Below are 13,909 nucleotides of genomic sequence, written 5' to 3'. Positions count from 1 at the left end.
GGGTGGGTTTTAACAAAGCGGTTGTTCCTCAGTTTATTGCTTGGATAACTTAATGTTTATTAGTTCTTATCCTCCTTGATAATAAACTGTATTGTTTGGATCATTTCCATTGTTTCTAACTAGATGTTGAAAGTGATCTTGTCACTTAATTTGCTACATGTCTTGTTCTTAAGATTTTTTTTGGTGGATCTTTCTCTTATTAATAAAGTTTCCAGTATGCTTCGTGCAACTATGGTAACTTGATGTCTCATGAGCATTCTTGTGGCTGCAGGTGAGGGCCACTTTGGAGAAAGTGAGGAAGCGGATGTACGGAGACTATGATGAGATGAGGCAGAAGATACGCCAGCTCACCCAGGACCTGTCGGTAAGCCCACCAGTCGGTAAGCCCACCCGTTGGCACTGTGGCTGTGAGAGGATGGCAAGGCTTGGGACTTATGCCCAGTGACCTGGAGATGTTTAAATAGCTTATGCTTCTTATGGAGTCAGACTTTATATGATCCGAGAGAACGTTTTCTCAAGTCACAGATTGAACTTTATTATCCAAAGGAGAATGTCTAATGATCTTCCTTGTAGATGCATTACAAGGTACATGCTTTTCACTGCTGAGACATCTCTCCAGCCCCTACCCAGATCAATTCTAGTGAACGGCCTACTTAAATTTATTTTTTATCTTTTTTGAAAAATGAAGTCCTGTGTAGTCCAGGATGGGCTCAATCTCGAATGAACTTGAACTCCTCGTTCTGTGTCTGCCTCCCCAGTGAAGGGATTATAGGTGTGCACCACCATGCCTGGTTTATAGGGTGATAAGGATCAAACCCTTGGCCTTGTACATGCTCTACCATCCAAGCCACAGTCCCAGCCCTCACATTCCATTCCTAAGAATTTATTCTACAGGTTAACCCCCCCAGGTGCAAAATGACATGTGGATGAACTAATTATTTTTAGCATCACTTGTAGCAGTTTAAAAACATCCAAATTGAAATACACACCAAGAAAAAGGAAGTGTGTTCTCTCTTTCGTGGACAGCTGTTTACTGACTAAGCTAGCTCCCTGGCCCCCTATGTTGGTTTGTAGTCTATAGTTTTACCGTAAATATAACTGAAGCAGATGTGCCTGCTCTCAGAAAATTTCCCCCTCCCTAGAATCTATGGGGTGTAGGTTGGTCTTGAGTGACTGTCTTCCTCTCTCCAGGTTTCTCAAGCTCAGCAGGAGTACCTAGACAGCCACATCCAAGCACAGTCGTCTGCCCTGGATAGCTTCAGTGCCATGAACTCAGCATTGGCGTCTGACTCTGTTGGCCTGCAGGTATCTCTCTGCCTCCCCTTATCTGGGAACCTTCTCTTTATAGGGCGGCGAGCTTAAACAGAACTGGGACCTATTTGCAGAAAAGGCACAGAATGTCCCATGGTCAGCCATGGTCCTTTAAGCACAGGCCTGGTAAACACAGTTTCTGGAAGGCGGGGAGGAAGTCAGAGGAAACACTTCCAACAGAAGTGCTGAGCCTCTCTCTGTCAGGCACCTGTGTCAATGGGGTTTTAGACTCAGCTCTGGGATGGAGATGTCTCCTGCTTTCTAGGTACCTAAGTGGTCCCCTGTGTTTACACAACACATAACTATCTTCTCCTTGTAGCTCTGGTGCTTCAGGAAGTCCCACTTGGTGACAGAAAAGACATAATGCCAAAGACAAAATGCAACCTGTCATGGGAAGTAACTCTCCCAGAAAGCACTTATGTTGGAAAGCATCATGTGTGTTCCAGAGAATGAAGACTTTCTTAATAGACATTCCTAATTAAGATCCACTACCAGATACTTGCTCTGAGCTAAACATTAAAGGGCTTTCAGTCTTTACTCTTCCAACTGAGAGGTTTCCTGCCTAGCATGCAAGTTCATTTGAAGATGTTCAGAGAAAGCCCTTGGGTTTCCTTTCCAAATCCACAATCATGTCTGTCATCCTCTGAGTTTACTTGGCTTATCTTTTAATGTCTTCTTAAGCATTCAGCCCACTCATTTCTAATGCTTTCTGGTCCTGTGTAAATAGTTTTGTGGATGAGCAAACAGGCCAGCAGACTGGGCTCCTCCATTTCCCATAGAACTTAGAATTCACCAGCCATAGCTGATGGAGCCCAGAGGCAACAAAGCTCGGCCAGCTTCCAGCAGTGGGTGGGGCAGGGCTGTGTTTGGGTTTGTCTGGGATGCCCATTTCTGGTTGGGCTGCAGTCCCATGCTTTTCCTGGCTCCGTTTTGTGTATGCCAGCTTCCCCCTGGCCTCAGGCCAACCCCCTGGTTCATTCGGGAGCTCTTTGTTCCCTTCCTCCTATCTTGAAGAGGGATTGCCAAGGCCCTCTTTCCTTCCCTCTTGGAAACCATTTCACTGCTCAGCCTACCAGAGAGGCTTTGCCCAACCTAAGTTTGGACCTGCTTGTGTCTGCACTACATCTCTGGGTTTTTCTTCCCAGAAAAACAATGCATTTTAAGGCAAATTCTTCTCATGTGCTGTTTAGTTGACAATCTAGGCATTTAACTCATAGGTCAATTAATAGAACAGGGTTATTCCTAACCCAAGGGCCCTTAGTCTCTGAATCCTGGACTGCTAGCAGAGCCACACAACTAGAAGATTATGCCGTCAGTCATATCTGAAGGTCAGTCATTGACTTCTTACTTGTGCAAGATCCCAGACTCTTCCATGTGTCCCTTCTACTCATGTTTGTCATGACTGACAAAGACCAGACTCTTGGCTTCATTTCTTTGAAAGGCAGAGCTGGGCAGACTGTGGAGATAGGCTCCAAAATCCTGACTTCTGTGGATAAACTGAAGCCAGCAGAGATCAACGACATAAAGTGTTGAGCTAGTGGCAGAGACAGAATTAGACAAATCTGGTCTCCTGGTCAAGACTAAGTGTTTGTGCATCCGTTTTTCTCCCAGAAGGACTTGGACATTAGGCTAGATGTCTTCTGCATCTCCTGGAATCTTCCAGTGGCTTCAGTGTTTCCTTTGATAACTTTAAATCTCCAGTGACAGTTTCTAACGTGATTCAAGTGGGCTTTGGTACGTTGTCATCTGATGAGGAGGGATGGGGAATCTTCAGAGACCAGTCATTCATCAGAGGACAGAGGAGATAGATATGCCATCTTGTAGGTGGACTTTCTCTGTCTAGTCAGCTCTGTCTCACCAGCCGGCTCCCAAATAACCACACAGAGACTTACTAACTATAAATGCTCAGTCGATATCTTAGGCTTGTTACCAACTAACTTTTACAACTTGAATTAACTCTTGTTTCTTATCTATGTTCTACTATGTGGTGGTACCTTTTTTCATTGTGGCATGTTCATCTCCTGCTTTCTCTGCATCTGGCTCCCCCTCCCCCAAATCCTGCCTAACCTTTCCCTGCCTAGCTATTGGCCAGCCAGCTCTTTTATTAAACCAATCAGAAGGCACCTTGGCAAAGACACATCTTCACAGCATTCAAAAAGATTGTTCCACAACACCATCTGGCACCAGGTTCTGAGTCTTGCAACCTGAAGTTGCAGATAATGCCCACACCCCAGTATCCAGTGCGCAGAGTCCAGGGATTATAGGAATCATTTCTCACTCATTAAATAGAAACAGAAGCAGCAAACAGCAGCATTATTAATTTAATTAGTTTCACCCACATGAGTGTCCTGGAGCAGCAGTCAGTCAGCAGTATTTTTTTCCTGAGAAATGGTCTCATGTTCTCAGGCTGGCTTCAAACTCACCATGTAGCCCAGGATGACCTTGAATTAGACCTTCCTGACTCTACCTGTTCAGTGCTATGATTACAGACCTGAGCTACCACACATCATGTATACAGTGCTGGGAGTGGACCCCTGGACTGTGTGCATGCTGGGTTTCCTAGTTTGCTTTCTATTGTCTTGATAAAACATCCTGACCAAAAGCAACTTGTGGAGGAAAGGGCTTATTAGCTTACACTTCCACATCACAGCCTATCATTGAAAGAAGTCAGGGAAGGAACCTGGAGGCAGGAGCTGATGCAGAGGCCATAGAGGAGTGCTGCTTACAGACTCGTTCAGCCTGCTTCCTTATATAACCCAGAACCAGCTGCCCAGGAGCAGCACAGGCCATGGTGAGCTATGTATTCTCACATCAATTACCAATCAAGAAAAGTTCACCACAGGTTTGCCCACAGGCCGGTCTGGGGGAAGGCGTTTTCTCAATCGAGATTTCCCTTTTCTGGATGACTCTGGCTGTGTCAAGCTGACTAACCAGCACACTAGCCAAGCCCTCCACCATCTGAACTACATCCCTAGCCCCCTTAGCAGGTTCTTGACACTTGTCAGGCAAAACTGTGAACTTTGTCTCTAGTCTATAAAATACTTTTATTTCACTGTGAGAATATGGAAAAGACAGGGAAACAACAAAACAGGAACACATCTCAATTGTTATGTAGGGAAAGCTTTCATGGGTTTGGATTTATGAATGGGATTGGACTGTGTTTACACTTGCTCCCCCCCCCACCATGTGAAACGATAGTATTTTGAGCATTTTCCCTGAGAAAGATTCCACTTAATCCATCTTCCCATCCTAAGCAGAGGCAAGTCTAATGGCCCACAGCTGTTGGGGATTGTAGGGAAGGCTGTGGTCCACTAAACCAACAGGCCTCAGCCGCGGTGGGACTCCCTGGTCCCCACCTGGGAGCTGCTATAGCGTGACTCAGAATGGGGTGCTGCCGCTGTGTGTTATGTCACTAGATCTGGGTTCTTAATTTTCACCCAAATAGAAAACCCTTGTGGATGTGACTTTGGAAAATAGCAACATCAAGGATCAAATCAGGCATTTGCAGCAGACCTATGAAGCCTCCATGGACAAGCTGCGGGAGAAGCAGAGGCAGCTGGAGGCTGCTCAAATGGAAAACCAGCTGCTGAAAATGAAGGTAAAGTAATCGGCCCTGTTCCCCTGACCTGTCTCCCCTAATTCTTCATCTCCCTTTCCCCATTCTCTTTCTCATTAGGCTTCCTTACCCACAGGCATGGTCTCAAGGTGCCAAGAGGTGTCTGTTCACAGTTCCCTGCCTAGCATTGAGGTGCTGCACAAATATTGGGGGTACACCTTTCCTAGCCTACAGTGTCCTGTGTGACATTGTGGTTATATTATTGGGAAGGCCAGCAGTATGCTTCCTGGGTCTAGAATATACTCACGAGCTTTGGAGGGCTCTCCCTTCACCATGTGTATGCTCTTTGAATTCCAAGAACTTTCCCTGCCCTACACACACACACACACACACACACACACACACACACACACACACACTACCACCACCACACCAAATATCTGTCCCTCTTGCCCACTGGGACTGTGTGTAGTCCCAAGCTGAACTTCTAAAACTTTGAAAGCACCAGTGGGTCTTCACAAAGTTTCACTCAAGCCTGGGGGTCCTAAGTTTTTAAAAGCCCCTATAAAATAATAATGGTTTCCTCATGGCATTTTCATACATGTGTGTGTGTGTAGTTTGATCATATCCACTCCCTCATTACTCTCTTATCTCCCCCTCATTATCACCTTCCTAGTTCCGGCCAGTACTGCTTTTGCTTGTGTGTCTTTTTGTGTATGTGAGTATAATCAGGCTTACTTATAGGAGTATGTGTGAGAAATTATTTATGGGATCCCGACATGAGCAGCTTACCAATGGCTACACCACTGAAAAAAATGTTTCTATCCCCTAGCCACCATAAACTGTCTACAGATACCTAAGAACAGGTGTGGCCTCACGAGCTACCCCCTCCCAAGACTGTGTTTTCAAGTTGTGTTCTGTGCAGCCTTAAGCTATTCTGTGAATCATGCATAACTTAGTGCCCAAGCCAGACTATGCTAGTGAAGAGTGGAGCTGCTAACAATTCAATTAGGAAAACCATCGGGTGGTGTCTTCTTCCCTGTGCCTGTCATGCTGCACAGCAGACTCTGTCGTTCCCCTCTGGGGTCCTGCTGTCACAGCCACCCTGGGGCCAGGCTTGGGCGGAGTACCTCAGCCCTTCTTTGCTTTCCCTTCAAGTAAGGCAACTCTTTCTGTTTTTATTATTTTTAATTGTATGTAAATGTATGTATCTGAGTGTGGGCTTGTGTCCCTGAGTGCAGTGCTCACAGAGGCCAGAAAAGGGCATCAGATCCCTCAGAGCTGGAGAAAGGTGCTTGGGAACTGGGAAGGGAACTTAGGTCCTCAGGAAGATCAGAAAGTGCTCTTAACTGCTGAGCCATCTCTCCAGCCCCCGGTCAGTCCTTCCTTCCTTCCTTTTCCTTTCTTCCTTTCTTCCTTTCTTCCTTCCTTCCTTCCTTCTTCCTTCCTTCTTTCCTTCCTCCCTTTCTCCCTTTCTCTCCCCCTCTCTTTCTTATTTTATGCATTCTATTTCTCACTAGGCATTACTTTGAAAATTAAAAAAGATTGTTATGGAAGAAGTCAGAAATCCCTGAATTAATCCTTCATGTACCTGTTCACTCCAAGAGCACTTATTGAGCTCCTACTGTTTGGGTCTGTCCTGTGTGTTCCCTTTTGCTCTGGGATGGTATGTCACCAGGCATGGCAAGGTAGCCTGGCAGCTCAGATCCCTTGTGTCCAGCCTACAGAAGCCTGTCTTAGAGACCAACACTGAGTTTGGTCCTGACCACTGGAGCTCAAAAGGTTTTTCTCCACTCTTCCTTTAGTTTTATCCTTCAAATTAAAAGTGAAAGGGGTTTCAGGGACTCAAAGTGCAGCTGGAATACAGCGTGAACAGGTCTCAGAGTCCCTTTCCACTGCGCGTGTGCAGCAGAAATGGAGTGTGGTGTGGACCCACGTTCTGAGCGAATGATAACTTTTGCTCTCGAATTTCCATCCTATGGATTCTCAGTACCGACACTTACCCAGAGATGAACATTCAATGGCATCAAGAGTAGACAACATGCAACTTATTAAGGCCAAAGGGTGCTCCCTTTCCCACAGGCGAGGTACTTACATGCTCAGGTGTCTTAGACAAACAGAAGCCTGACAGGAGGGGCCCAGGCACACCTGCAGCAGCATCGGGTCAGTGATATGAGGTCCTCATTGAAGGCCAGAAAGGAGACACCATTCCTGGAGCCCTGCCCCACCCAGCTCCAAAGACTCTCAAATTGTGCCTGCCCTGGCTAGCCACTAAGGGCTCCCAGCTCTGTGGCTCCACTGCGTCAAGACGCTTCCAAAGACAGCAGTTTGGAAAGCATGCAGTGCGGGAAAGATGAGCGCAGATTTCTTATTTGTGCTTAATAAGGCCTGACTTAGAGATGGGGTTTGTCAGTGCAGTGAATGGGGTTGATTAGACAAGCTATCTTTAAAATAAGTTGTACATGTATGTGCACATGGGTGCATGTGTGTGGATGCACATGTGTATATGCATGGGTGCAGGTCAGAGGTCAACGGAGCTGTCCATCTTACTTTTGAGACAGAGTCTCTCACGGAGACCTGGGGCTTGCTGATTATAGCTGACTGGTCGGTGAGCCCCAGGGATCGTCTACCTGTCTCTGACTACTCAGTGCTGGGAGTTAGACGTGTGAGCCACCGTGCCTGGCTGTTTTGTTGGTTTGTTTTCCTTTTCTTTCTTTTTTGCTTTTCCCGTGGATTCTGGAAAAACTTTACCAACTCAGCCCATCTCCCCAGCCCCAAGAAGTGACCTTCTGAAAGATTTGCTCTCTGAAACACCCTGTCCCAATCCTCCTAAATAACTTAGTGTCCAGTGCTGCCTTTCACTGGTGTAAGCTCTGCTCTCTCCCCCTGCCCTCCTGCCTGCTGCTCCTCCCTGGGAGTCATGCTCTGACCTTGGTGTGCAGATGCGCTAGCGGGGCGAGGTACAGGCTGCAGTTCTGCAGTGAGACTCTTTGCAGGTGGAGTCATCCCAGGAAGCCAACGCAGAGGTGATGCGGGAGATGACGAGGAAGCTGTACAGCCAGTATGAGGAGAGACTGCAGGAGGCGCAGCGCCGGCACAGCGCGGAGAAGGAGGCGCTCCTGGTGCGTGCGCATGCGCTCAAAACACCGCACGGGATGGGGCTGGCAGGGTTGATAGGAAGGTTTCGTCCTCGAAGAGAGTCTTGAGGTTGGATGTGAAGAGAAATCAGGGGAGTCATTCATTCATTCATTCATTCATTCGTCCATTCATTCATTCATTCGTCCATTCATTCTCCATCTCGCATGTCTTATATGTGTGCACTGTGTAGACAGATGTCCTTGCTCATGCGCACACTTACAGAGAGGAGAGACCGACGCTGGGAGTGCGCCTCTGCCGTTCTCCACCTTCTTTATTCTTTATTTTGACACAGAGTCTTTCACTGAACCTGGAGCTTGGCATTTAGGCTGCTGGCCAGCAATTTCCCAGGACACCCAACCCCTACGGCCCTGTGTTAGCCTCCACAGTGCTGGGGACACAGGCAAGCACTGTCATGCCCAGCTTTTACTTGCACGCTAGGAATCTGAACTCAGGTCCTCATGCTTGCTCAGAAAGCTCTTCACCCACTGAGCTGTCTCTCGAGCTCAAGGGATTTATTTGATTGTTCATTCACTCACATTTTCCTCCTTCTGAGTAACCCATTGACTCTGTATCAAAGTACACATTTCTCCAGCTAGTAGGACCATCCACCCACATCCAAGTAGATCCTGGGTTTGTCTCTTTACTCTGTTTGTTCCTCTTTCTGAAACCTCCCACGCCCCCATCCCGGATTATACCTTTGCCCCCAGCCTTGGAAACTCCACTCTCTCCATCCTGAGGTCTGACATTCCCACAGCTAGAAGTGACTTTGTCCTCAGAAAGCCATTCTCCCTCCTCCTGGCTGTGGGATTGGACTGTGCCTATGTCTAGAGGTGGGCTCACATCCTGGCCTCTCTAGGAGGGCCCACATTCTTTGAAGGAGTCCGTCTGTGTCTGGTTCATCTGTGTCCTTGAAGGCGCAATCAATGCACCAGATGTTTGGGTTTTTCCTTTAGAGTAAATTGGTGCATTGCATTGTGGGAGGAAGAGCCGGAATTTCCTCATTCTGCCTCAGTTGTATGCTGGCCCGCACAGTAGTGACACTCTGAGCATTTGTTATTTAAGCCTTCACAGGCTATTTTGTTTTGTTTCTTTTTTACACGTGTGGAACATAAGCTTTTAGGAGAGAGTTACTGGGCCCATGGAAAAGCCACACAAGGGACCAGCAAGTGCTGTGCAGGTAAAGAGGCTTACTGCAGAGATGATGAGCTGAGCACATCCCAAAGCCCACATGCTGCAGGAAGAGAGCAGGCGTTTGCAGGCTGCCCCCCCCTTCTGACCTCCACACACGTACCCTGGCACCCAAATCTCCACCCACAAAATAGATATAAACTCTTAAATAAAGTTAAAGGAGACTACCTACATGACGTTCTCTTTCAGAGGTGAAACCAGACCCATGACAGTCGAGCTCACTGTGTGTGAGAAATGTGGGCCCCAGGGTCATGCTTTCACAGGGAGATCATGACCCAGTGAGGCACTGTCTGCATTTAGGTGAGTCACCTGGGTGACTTGCTGAGGAGAGTGTGTGCCTATTGCAGGAAGAAACCAATAGCTTTCTGAAAGCCATCGAAGAGGCCAATAAAAAGATGGAGGCAGCTGAGCTCAGCCTGGAGGAGAAAGACCAGAGAATCGGAGAGCTCGACAGGCTGATTGAGCGGATGGAGAAGGTAACAGATGCGGCCTGGGCCTGCTGTCCCCCTGCCCAGTTCCTAGGGTCAGCAGCCTCAGTGCTGACTCCTGTCAGCCCCCCAGTTTTCAGTGCAACACATCCTGTGACAGCACAGAAGGAAGCTGAACAAAGTTCTTGTCTTCCTCTCTGGTAACTGTTTCTATTGTTTTTCTCTGTAGTCCTGGCAGTCGGACCCATGGCCTCGTGCATGTGTTAGACAAACCCAGCCCAGCCCATCAAAATTATTTTGATGTGCTTAAAAAATATGTCACCTGTAAAATTCTTTCTGCAATTAATATTGCAGCAACTAGCTTTGTGGGTTCTCTAGATGTGCTTGTCCTTTAACCTGATGAGGCAATGTATTTGGAGGCTCCCTCAGCACTCCGCCCCTCTTGTTTCTGGGGCATGTGTCTGGGACAGGTTGGCTTTTCCATGACGCGCCTGGGACCTGAATGAGATGGGGCAGCAAACTCATCGTGTGTGGTAAACAAGCTGACAATGGGGTGGGGGCTTACAGAGTTGACAAGCCAGACTTGGGCGGGGGTGCAGAAATGAGGCAGGAAGTGGAAGAGAAAAGACAGGAAGGAGAGGAAGAGAAAACACGGTGACATTGAGCAGCTAGAGGTTGATTTCTGGAGTTGTAGGCCAAAGCTGGCTCTAGCTTCTGGAAAACAGCTTTCCAGTTGGACTGAAGTTGCAGATAGCACTGGACCCACTTTGGACATGATGTCATTAGAGCCTAATTCCAGACACCCAACCTAATGGTGGAGCAAGGTCTGTCTAGGCTTCAGATAAATCTAGGGGTGGGCCTCTGACCTCTCCTTACTGGCTGGTCACCCAGGCCTTCACACCTCTGACGAGGGTAGTTACAGACCCCTTTCTTACTCATGCCCGTGTCCCCACCCCTACCCTGAAAACAGAATCTCACCATTTAGGTCTGGAGCCCATGTCAGTCGTACAAGTGTTTTGGGTAGAATTACCAAGAATGTGAGTGAGGCACAGTCCTTCTCAGAGGAGCTCGCAAAGCACCTCCCCACCCCCACCCCCCACCAGCAGGGCTTGGCAAATGCATTTTAAGGGATTTTGCTATATTAGTATCTATAATGCGTCTCTACTATCATTCCAGTGATGACAGACACTGTGCCTTTATTAACATTATCCTGATTTTTCTTTTCAAAGAAGTGCTTGCAAAAATTCTTACTGTTTAGGACAAACTTAAATTTACACATGTATGTTTATACATTCAGCAAAGTTTGTGAAGCATATAGTTTGACACACCTATGTTTCTTATTGCTACTGAAATAAATTGCCAAAAAGTCAGTTTCTGTCTGGAAGTGAGGAGTCCTAGAATGAAGATGTTGACAGGTTTTGGGGAGTTCTAAAAGAAAGACTGTTTTCTTGCCTTTTCTAACTCCTGGGCACAACCCTTATTACTTGGCTTGTAGCCCATACCCATAGCCATGTAATAACTTCCTAGCCCCCTGATATTGACTCTACTGCCTCCTCTAATAAGAGCTCAACTCTACCAATGAGACTCTTTGGATCATTAACCATTCTTGCAAAGCTCCCTTTTTTGTGTGAGATAATGTTTACAAGGGACCAGATCTGAACTTCTTTGTGTGTGTGGGAACCATTGTTCTGGCCATAATGGCAGAAATATATCCTTTAAAAGTGACTACCCCTGTGTAAACATGACTGGGTTAGTCCATAGGACATGGGCAGAATTTCAGGGCCTCTTTGCTGGATGATTTTGAATTCAGGAAGTTAGCAATGCCACAGGCCCCTGATTAGTGATATGGTTTATCATTGATTAGAAATATAAATTTTCAAGTTGGGCAGTGGTGGCATACCCCTTTAATCCCAGCATTTAGGAGGCAGAGGCAGATAGATCTTTGAGTTCAAGGCCAGCCTGTTCTACAGAGTGAGTTCCAAGACAGCCAGAATTACACAGAGAGATCCTGTCTCAAAAGGAAGGAAGGAAGGAAGCAGGAAGGAAGGAAGGAAATATAAATACTTGTAAGACGTGAGCTGGACTGGTGCTCATGTGATTTGATTAGAGTGCTTTGTTTAACCCACAAGTGAGTTTTGAGCTCTGGGCTAGAGGACATGTGAAACCCAGGGAATGGTGTGGACACACACTTGGGCAAACCAGAGCTGGTGTGTCTGGTGTTCACCTGTCTGGCTCTATCTGGGTCCATTTTGTCATGTCTGTTTTAGGAACGCCACCAACTCCAGCTCCAGCTCCTTGAGCATGAAACAGAGATGTCAGGAGAGATTGCGGATTCTGACAAGGACAGGTGAGGCGAGCTGGCCTTGGACTTGTAGCAGCTTGAGGCAGACACACACATTGGTTTGCATGTATGTTGTATGCACATGTGTATGTTCATGCACACAGAGACCAGAGGAAGCTGGTGTCTTGCTCTTATCACTTCCTGCCTTAATCCCATTATCTAGGGTCTTTTGATGGACCTGGAGCTAGGTTAGAAGCCAGCAAGCCCTGGTCAAACTTCTGTCTCCCCTCCTTCAAGGCCCTACTCCACAGCTATGCTCAATTTTTTACTTGAGTATTGGGGATTTGACCTCAGGTCTTCATGCTTGCCTAATAAGTCCTCTTACCCACTGAACCATCTCCCCAGCCCCATGTGCCCTGTTCTGACTAGCTCATTTGACTCTTGTGTTTTCATTCACGTGGTTCTCACTCAGTACTGACCTATGTAAGTATGACATTGGCTGAGATCCACACCCAGTGTGGATCCAGCTCCTTCAGGAGCTTACAGTCACATCTCACTGCCCAAGGCTGGCTTTAGTTCAGCAGGACACATCAAAGACAAACACTGACATTCAGTCTGTGTGTGCTTGTGACCCCGAGCTCTCCAGGATACACCGTGTTAATGAGATAGCCCATCAGCTGTGGCTGATACTGTTGGTCCTGGAAATTAATTTTGAAGTGTTGCTTGTTTTCAAGTCTTGCATTGCCCTTTGGCCATGAGCTTGTGAAACCCTGGATAGAAGAAAACACAGGAGCCATCATGGTCTTTTCTAGAAATGGAAAGACAGAGAGGAAGGAAAGCAAGGCTGGGATAATTAGAGCACTCAAACAGATTACCTTTCGCTCCCACCCCAGGCTCTTTGCCTAACTGTTGGATGGAAATTCTTTTTCTAAGTGAGGACTGTTGATCTGATGCCTATCCCTTTGGTTCACATTGTGAGGGCACTTTGACCTACTGCCTGCTGCATAGTATATGCTGGAGGAACGTCTGCTTTCCTAAATTAAAAAAACTATATTTATTTATTATGCAGGTATGTATATGCTTCACAGATGGTCCTTGGCATGCATGTGGAGGTCAGAAGACAACTCTCAGGAATTAATTCTTTCCATCATATGGGTCATGGGGGTGGGGTCAGATCACCAGACTTAGCAGCAAGCACCTTTAGCTGCTGAGCCATCTCATTCGCCCATCTCCTGTAACTTGAGCGTTTCCAAAGTTGTAGGGGTCCTTACTAGTTTCTACTTTCCTGCTAATGAGGGACCTGGTGTTGCTGGGAAGTGGGATGGAGACCCTGAACACTTCTTCCAGTGCTCTGCTCTAGTGACACAGAACAGGTCACCTGCCAGCCCCTTTTGGTTGGTTTGAGCCAAGCAAAGACAGAATCATGTCTCTAAAAAAGCTCAGAAATGTGTGGTGCGGGCAGTGATGCATGAAGGGTTTTCCACGTGCGCCTTGTTTGTTCAGTAAGCGATGGACATGGCAGTGCTGGCTGCAGGCTTTCCTTGACTTCAGGGGCTTCTCCGGGTTCTTAGTCTCCCCTTCTCTGTCCCCTAATTAAGGCCACTGACTGCATGTCCCAGTCTGTGTTAACCCCAAGCCGAAATGCTCTCATGCCTGTCAATGGTGAAAAAAACTCATTCTCCCCCAGGAAGTACAGAGTGTCACTATACATGAGGAGGGGACCTGAAGGACGACTGTGCTCTTTCTGGGGTGACATTGATTCTAAGTTGATCCCTAGAGTCCAGGGGGAGGAGGGCGTTTGAGTTTGAGGTTTTATTCTTGCAGTCTTCAACACTGTGACAGTCTCTGCTGTGGTGTCTGTTCTGAGTCAGGACTCCGAGCTCTCTTTACTCCCTTAGGTACCAGCAGCTGGAGGAGGCATCAGCCAGCCTCCGAGAGCGGATCAGACACCTGGATGACATGGTGCATTGCCAGCAGAAGAAGGTCAAGCAGATGGTTGAGGAGGTA

At 47.2% G+C, this 13,909-nt stretch overlaps 1 protein-coding gene across 3 annotated transcripts in view; it reads left to right on the top strand.

Moving 5' to 3' along the window:
• LOC101829808 (myocardial zonula adherens protein) overlaps nucleotides 1-13,909 on the top strand; it is an 88,321-nt gene that overhangs the window by 34,136 nt on the left and 40,276 nt on the right. For all 3 annotated transcript variants that reach the window (XM_040740315.1, XM_005075460.4, XM_013117456.3), the window contains exons 4-10: nucleotides 272-364; nucleotides 1,192-1,305; nucleotides 4,757-4,909; nucleotides 7,864-7,989; nucleotides 9,541-9,669; nucleotides 11,889-11,968; nucleotides 13,801-13,906. In XM_040740315.1, coding sequence (XP_040596249.1) covers nucleotides 272-364; nucleotides 1,192-1,305; nucleotides 4,757-4,909; nucleotides 7,864-7,989; nucleotides 9,541-9,669; nucleotides 11,889-11,968; nucleotides 13,801-13,906 — 801 coding nt within the window. The remainder of the gene's footprint in view (nucleotides 1-271; nucleotides 365-1,191; nucleotides 1,306-4,756; nucleotides 4,910-7,863; nucleotides 7,990-9,540; nucleotides 9,670-11,888; nucleotides 11,969-13,800; nucleotides 13,907-13,909) is intronic.

The sequence above is a fragment of the Mesocricetus auratus genome, unplaced genomic scaffold (genome assembly GCF_017639785.1).
Source record: "Mesocricetus auratus isolate SY011 unplaced genomic scaffold, BCM_Maur_2.0 Super-Scaffold_100691, whole genome shotgun sequence".
Classification (NCBI taxonomy): Eukaryota; Metazoa; Chordata; class Mammalia; order Rodentia; family Cricetidae; genus Mesocricetus; species Mesocricetus auratus.
The sequence above is the reverse complement of the archived record's forward strand: the minus strand, read 5'-3'. Positions and strand labels throughout refer to the sequence as shown.